This window comes from Cyprinodon tularosa, unplaced genomic scaffold (assembly GCF_016077235.1).
Source record: "Cyprinodon tularosa strain WSP-4 unplaced genomic scaffold, ASM1607723v1 ctg1489, whole genome shotgun sequence".
Lineage (NCBI taxonomy): Eukaryota > Metazoa > Chordata > Actinopteri > Cyprinodontiformes > Cyprinodontidae > Cyprinodon > Cyprinodon tularosa.
Window position 1 is genome coordinate 88 of NW_024038319.1, and position 7,413 is coordinate 7,500.

The window sequence follows — 7,413 nt, forward strand, 5'->3', positions numbered from 1 at the left end:
AGTTACCATCTAATGTGCGTGTCAGTTACCATCTAATCTTGGTGTCAGTTACCATCTAATCTTGGTGTCAGTTACCATCTAATCTTGGTGTCAGTTACCATCTAATCTTGGTGTCAGTTACCATCTAATGTGGTGTCAGTTACCATCTAATGTGCGTGTCAGTTACCATCTAATCTTGGTGTCAGTTACCATCTAATCTTGGTGTCAGTTACCATCTAATGTGCGTGTCAGTTACCATCTAATGTGGGTGTCAGTTACCATCTAATGTGGGTGTCAGTTACCATCTAATGTGCGTGTCAGTTACCATCTAATGTGCGTGTCAGTTACCATCTAATCTTGGTGTCAGTTGCCATCTAATGTGCGTGTCAGTTACCATCTAATCTTGGTGTCAGTTACCATCTAATGTGGGTGTCAGTTACCATCTAATGTGCGTGTCAGTTACCATCTAATGTGGGTGTCAGTTACCATCTAATGTGGGTGTCAGTTACCATCTAATGTGGGTGTCAGTTACCATCTAATGTGGGTGTCAGTTACCATCTAATGTGGGTGTCAGTTACCATCTAATCTTGGTGTCAGTTACCATCTAATGTGCGTGTCAGTTACCATCTAATGTGGGTGTCAGTTACCATCTACCATGCCAAAAGAGAACAAAACTCAAGCTCGATTCTAGAGATTCTAAGACCATCTTTAATGTTGTTTTTTAGCTAACATCTCCTGTTCTCTGCTGAGTGTTTTCTGTACCTGCTGAACGGTTCTTGGTCCTCTTTGATGATCTTCCAGGTTTCGCATTTGGATCCTTGCTGTTTTCAGGTCTGATTCCTCTCACTTCTGATGAAGTGATGAACTCAAAGTCCAACCCTTCATCTGGCTCTCGGCTTGGTGCTGGACCCTGAGAGTTTGGCTGAATTTCCTCAAATCCTCTGGGACTTCGGGTTTCACCGTCCACACCAGAGTCCCCCAAAGACTCTAAAATGTCGCTGTGGATCTTCTCTGCAGCATCAGCAGCTTTAGTGGTAGCAGGTTTTTGCAGGTTCTGGATCTCTAGGGTTTCTTCAGGAGCCCCAGCTAATCCGGTATCAGGTCCCGGTTCAGAGTAAGAAGCTTCAGGGATCTCCTGTGTTTCAGATGCCTCCACAGTTAGGTTGGTTTCAGAGGAAGCAGAGCAGAGAGCTGCCTCGGACAGCTGCCCTGAATGGGTAGAGTATTCTGGATTGGAAGGCGGAGCTTCTCTGATGGGGGCCATTCCAGAGGTCATCAGTGATTGGCCGGAAACCAAGGTATCCGGCTCATCCAAGGCCTTCGTCCTTCGCATGGTTGCATGACGCACTGAAAAACAATGAGATGATCAGTTCAGATCTGAACCCCAGAACTAGTGAAGATGCGATTTTAAGGTGTGTCAGAATTTTACTGTTAAGGAAAAAAATCAGGTCAAATTTTGATGCCACAGTCGGGTTAGAGTGGCAACAGTTAAAATCCTGAGCTTAAAATCAGCAATATTATCAGAAAATATTGGCCTGAGTTAAGGTCAGACCATGTGAACATCTGGCTCCATATCTTCTACCTGCTAGTCTCACCTCGGTCTCTGCTGCCCCGTTGGGACCGGGTTCTGGTCTTCCTCAGGGTGTGGCCCTTCCTGATCTCCGCCAGCAGGTTATCAATGATGCAGCCTTCGTCCTTCTGGTTCACCTCCTTCCTGACTGGAAACAAACATCGTTCACCTGCAGACAGACCCTGGTCTCTGATTGGTCCAGGCATTCTCTCAGGTGGAACTCACCTTTCTTGTTGTTAGACTCTCCTTTCAGGTTCTTCTCTTCTGTCTGCTTCCTCTTCCTTTCCCGCTCTCTGCGGCTTTCATTCTCCTGTCAGAGGAGAACACTGCTAGGTTAAACCGTCCTCAGGAGTCTGGAGCTTCTGTGATTGGCTGCTCACCTTGAGAGCTTGGAGGAACAGTCCTCTGAAGGTCCTAATGGTCCCGAAGAGTTCATCCAGGGAGAAGCTGCTGATGTCCTCACACAGGTAGTCGGCCAGGTCCTGCCTGCGCTCCTCAACCACAGACAGGACCTGCTGCAGCTGCTCACAGGACCGCAGGTTCTCCTGCAGGACAAGGAAACGGTTCTGATGCGTTTCTGTTCAGTAGCAGGTGAGGCTCTAAGGGGGCGGAGCCTGCAGAATCACCTGGATGTCCAAAAGGTACTGCTCCTTCAGGTCCTCGGAGGAACAGGAAACTTTCTTCTTGGAGTTTTGGAGCCGTTGGTTCAGAGATCCAGCTTCAGACTTCAAGACCTCCATGTTCACACTGGAGAATCGGAGGAAGAGAAACGATGATCGACTCAGAGAAGAAGTTACTTCCAGGTTCTACATGAAAGTCTGTCTGTCTGTCCAGCCAGAAGATGGAGGGACGGAGAATCAGAGCATCAGAACCGGACCTTTCACTGCTGGAAATACTTTAATCATTAAAGCCCTGAACAATAAAACATTAGTATTTTCCCACGGAAAGCAGGTCCGGTGCTGCTAACTCTGCTCCTCCAGCTGAGCTTGTGCAGAAATGCATCTTTGCGTAGCTTAGCTCAGAGTCTGCGCTCCACTCTGATGGTTCGCTCTCAGCAGTACGGCTCTTCCTGCTCTCGCTACCGTACTTAATAAAATAGATGTGGTTGGATGGATGCAAAAATTCATTCATTTCTACCAAAATGAATCCCTAAATTATTTCCAAAGCAAATATTTCATTGAATTCGGTTTATTTCTGGATAAATTTCCAGATGAAAAGGTTCATAGATCTTTGAATATTTCTCTTTCATTGTTCTCGTTTCTATACATTTCAATATTTTAACATTTTAGTTAATATATTGTTGAAATTTAGGTCTGGGTTTCCATGGAATTACAAGGTAATTATGGAGGTTCGCTCTGTATTATCGGACTCTATGAATTTTCTGTGTTTACTGCAGAATTCATAGCAGATCAGGAAGTGTTTGCTTTGGGATGGAAACCTCTAAAATGGTTCCTTTATTGGACATTTTGTCTGTCTGCTATATTAACCAATAGGATGTGTTCAACTAGATCTGCTATTTTCACAACTTTTATTCAAACATGTAAAGATTAGCTGTTTTATAAACTGAAACATAAAACTGACTAAAACCGACTAAAAATACCTTATTGAGCGGTTTAGATTAAAGCCTGGATGGCCCTTTCAACGAAAAGAAACCTGAGGTTATGGAGCTTGGACCTACTGACTCCTCCGTAGACCTGGACTGCTTAAATAACCTTCCTCCATCCCCCCTCTCTGAGCTTCCCTCCTCGGCCCTGAGGTCAGCAGCTCCTGCAGGAGCCGAGGTTTCAGAGGAAGCTCAGAGGGGCGACAGCCTTCTCTATCTCTGCTCCTCCTTTATGGAAAACCTCCTGCTGCACATTAGGGAGGCTCCAATCATGGTGAAATGAGCTGGGTTCTCTCCTGCTCATGAGCTGCTAGATGCTCCTCTGCTACTTCAGCAACTCCTTGATCAACAACCCTGTTATATTGTGATATTTTAACTTAAAGCTTGTTTCCACATCAGTCCAGAGACAGAAATGTTCATTAAAGTCAACTTAACGAATTATCGGATTCTTTCAGGAACTGCTCCGCTTACCCAGCAGCCTTTTCACAGATCAGAAGGTCATCAGGCAGGTTCAGCAGGTCAGGATAGTCCTCCTCCACCTCCTGTGGATCAAACTAATCTGTCAGCTCATGTCAGATGTGGGCTGGGCCAGCCTGGTTGCACCTTCTGCTCATACCTCCAGGATGTGGTGCAGCAGCGTAATTCTGGACTTGTTGGCCTTAGTTTCCGTCAGTCGGAGCAGCGTCCCAATTTTGAAGCCGTCCGCGTTCCCCGTGTGCGTCCCCTGAGACAGAGACAGACATCATGACCACGGCAGGAAAGCGGCGCAGGCGGAGGTCAGGAGCAGAGCTGGGATGTGAATCCAGGCGGGTTCTGGACTCCAGAGACTCACATAGTTGAGGAAGTTTCCAACACTGAGGATGAGTTTGCAGAAGCTGGGCAGCCGGGTGCTCTCCCTCACACCTGAACACACAAACCATAACAGTGAACATGTGTGGGCTGCAGCCGCGGGCTTCCATCACCACCAGGGGGCGCCGATACTGACTCTGACAGGCTCGGTCCAGCAGCTCCGCTTTGGCTCTCAGTGTCTCCAGCGAACAGCTGCTCTCTTCCATCAGCAACATGCACTCGATCCTTAGCCCGTAGCTGCCACACACACAGGTATCAGCACGGTCTGCATGTCAATCGTCCTGTCATGGTCTCTGCAGCAGCCAGCAGGTGGCGCTGTGGTCTCACCTGGGCACATCCAGCAGCTGCAGGTAGAACTGGTCCACTGAGGCAAGCTTCCCTCTGTCAGCCTGGTGGCTCTTCAGGTTCTCTATCTGAGGATGAGGTAAGAGAGACGATCAGGACCCAGAATAAGAGCCATGCTTCAGGCTTCAGAACAAACAAGCGCCTCTGATGCATGATGGGAGGAACGGCCTGTTCTGCTGCCCTCTAGTGATCAATGGCAGAACGTTGGAGGGAGGCCTCGCTTTCTGAGATCCTCTCAGATGTTTTTAGGTGAGAAAGCAGCCGAGACAGCTGCCTGCAGCCGGTCAATCACAGCAAGCAGCTGCCTGCAGCCGGACAATCACTGCCAGCAGCTGCCTCCAGCCGGACAATCACTGCCAGCAACTGCCTCCAGCTGGACAATCACAGCAAGCTGCAGCCTGCAGCCGGCCAATCACTGCAAGCTGCAGCCTGCAGCCGGCCAATCACTGCCAGCAGCTGCCTGCAGCCGGCCAATCACTGCAAGCTGCTGCCTGCAGCCGGCCAATCACTGCCAGCAGCTGCCTGCAGCCGGCCAATCACTGCCAGCAGCTGCCTGCAGCCAGCCAATCACTGCCAGCAGCTGCCTCCAGCCGGACAATCACAGCAAGCTGCAGCCTGCAGCCGGCCAATCACTGCAAGCTGCAGCCTGCAGCCGGCCAATCACTGCAAGCTGCAGCCTGCAGCCGGCCAATCACTGCAAGCTGCTGCCTGCAGCCGGCCAATCACTGCAAGCTGCAGCCTGCAGCCGGACAATCACAGCAAGCTGCAGCCTGCAGCCGGCCAATCACTGCAAGCTGCTGCCTGCAGCCGGCCAATCACTGCAAGCTGCAGCCTGCAGCCGGCCAATCACTGCAAGCTGCTGCCTGCAGCCGGCCAATCACTGCCAGCAGCTGCCTGCAGCCGGCCAATCACTGCAAGCTGCTGCCTGCAGCCGGCCAATCACTGCCAGCTGCTGCCTGCAGCCGGCCAATCACTGCCAGCAGCTGCCTGCAGCCGGCCAATCACTGCAAGCAGCTGCCTGCAGCCGGCCAATCACTGCCAGCAGCTGCCTGCAGCCGGCCAATCACTGCAAGCTGCTGCCTGCAGCCGGCCAATCACTGCCAGCTGCTGCCTGCAGCCGGCCAATCACTGCAAGCTGCTGCCTGCAGCCGGCCAATCACTGCAAGCTGCTGCCTGCAGCCGGCCAATCACTGCAAGCTGCAGCCTGCAGCCGGCCAATCACTGCCAGCAGCTGCCTGCAGCCGGCCAATCACTGCCAGCAGCTGCCTGCAGCCGGCCAATCACTGCCAGCAGCTGCCTGCAGCCGGCCAATCACTGCAAGCTGCTGCCTGCAGCCGGCCAATCACTGCCAGCTGCTGCCTGCAGCCGGCCAATCACTGCAAGCTGCTGCCTGCAGCCGGCCAATCACTGCAAGCTGCTGCCTGCAGCCGGCCAATCACTGCAAGCTGCTGCCTGCAGCCGGCCAATCACTGCAAGCTGCAGCCTGCAGCCGGCCAATCACTGCCAGCAGCTGCCTGCAGCCGGCCAATCACTGCCAGCAGCTGCCTGCAGCCGGCCAATCACTGCAAGCTGCTGCCTGCAGCCGGCCAATCACTGCCAGCTGCTGCCTGCAGCCGGCCAATCACTGCAAGCTGCTGCCTGCAGCCGGCCAATCACTGCCAGCTGCTGCCTGCAGCCGGCCAATCACTGCAAGCTGCTGCCTGCAGCCGGCCAATCACTGCAAGCTGCTGCCTGCAGCCGACCAATCACTGCATGGAGCTGCCTGCAGCCGGCCAATCGCTGCAAGCAGCTGCCTGCAGCCGGCCAATCGCTGCAAGCTGCTGCCTGCAGCCGGCCAATCACTGCAAGCTGCTGCCTGCAGCCGGCCAATCACTGCAAGCTGCTGCCTGCAGCCGACCAATCACTGCAAGCTGCTGCCTGCAGCCGGCCAATCACTGCAAGCTGCTGCCTGCAGCCGACCAATCACTGCAAGCTGCTGCCTGCAGCCGACCAATCACTGCAAGCTGCTGCCTGCAGCCGGCCAATCACTGCAAGCTGCTGCCTGCAGCCGACCAATCACTGCAAGCTGCTGCCTGCAGCCGACCAATCACTGCAAGCAGCTGCCTGCAGCCGACCAATCACTGCAAGCTGCTGCCTGCAGCCGACCAATCACTGCAAGCTGCTGCCTGCAGCCGACCAATCACTGCAAGCTGCTGCCTGCAGCCGGCCAATCACTGCAAGCTGCTGCCTGCAGCCGACCAATCACTGCAAGCTGCTGCCTGCAGCCGACCAATCACTGCAAGCTGCTGCCTGCAGCCGGCCAATCACTGCAAGCTGCTGCCTGCAGCCGACCAATCACTGCAAGCAGCTGCCTGCAGCCGACCAATCACTGCCAGCACAGGAACATAGAGGCCAGACCTGAGTTAATGAAGGAATCTAAACAGGTTTATCAGCGTTTAATGAGAATCACTGGAATGATGATGATCTGATTTGTCTTCCTTTTCTTTGTATATTAGAAACATCTCCTTCTGGTTTTCTATTCAGTTTATTTCTATAGCTCCAATTCACATCATGTCATCTCAGGTCACTTTCCAGTTCACCAGATCATTCAGTCAGATTGATTCAAAGTTTTCTATCTACGGAAAACCAGCTGATTGCATCGACTCATTGACTCTTCAGCAATCCCTCACACTAAGCATGCTTGTAGCGACAGTGGAGAGGAAAAACTCCCTTTGAACAGGAAGAAACCTCCAGCAGAACCAGGCTCAGTGTGAGCGGCCATCTGCTGAGGCCCACTAGGATAAAACGATCATTTGACAAAGAAACGTTTGACTGCAGCCGTCGTTGGCTGATCCGTCCTCAGGTAGCGAGTTACCTGAGGACTCACCTAATTAGCATGTTTAGAAAACATGCTAATAGAAACGGATGAACGGGTCCCCCCCTTTGGAATGGGGGTCGCTTGGCTTCTTTGTTAGCTTGCAATGCCCCATACCTGTCTATGTCTCTGAAAGGGGGATCGTTAGAGGGAATTGTTGGCCTGGCTTTGGAGAAAAACTGAAGGGATTTTAATGCATTTATATTCTCAGGA

At 52.1% G+C, this 7,413-nt stretch overlaps 1 protein-coding gene across 1 annotated transcript in view; it reads right to left on the reverse strand.

The window, feature by feature from the left end:
* Positions 1–700: 700 nt before the first annotated feature.
* LOC119779511 (inverted formin-2-like) overlaps positions 701–7,413 on the reverse strand; it is a 30,166-nt gene continuing 23,453 nt past the window's right edge. Inside the window, 10 exon segments of the mRNA XM_038279171.1 lie at positions 701–1,326; positions 1,575–1,697; positions 1,775–1,859; positions 1,930–2,094; positions 2,176–2,296; positions 3,624–3,694; positions 3,769–3,876; positions 3,985–4,055; positions 4,138–4,238; positions 4,329–4,414. Of these exon segments, the coding sequence (XP_038135099.1) occupies positions 701–1,326; positions 1,575–1,697; positions 1,775–1,859; positions 1,930–2,094; positions 2,176–2,296; positions 3,624–3,694; positions 3,769–3,876; positions 3,985–4,055; positions 4,138–4,238; positions 4,329–4,414 (1,557 nt within the window).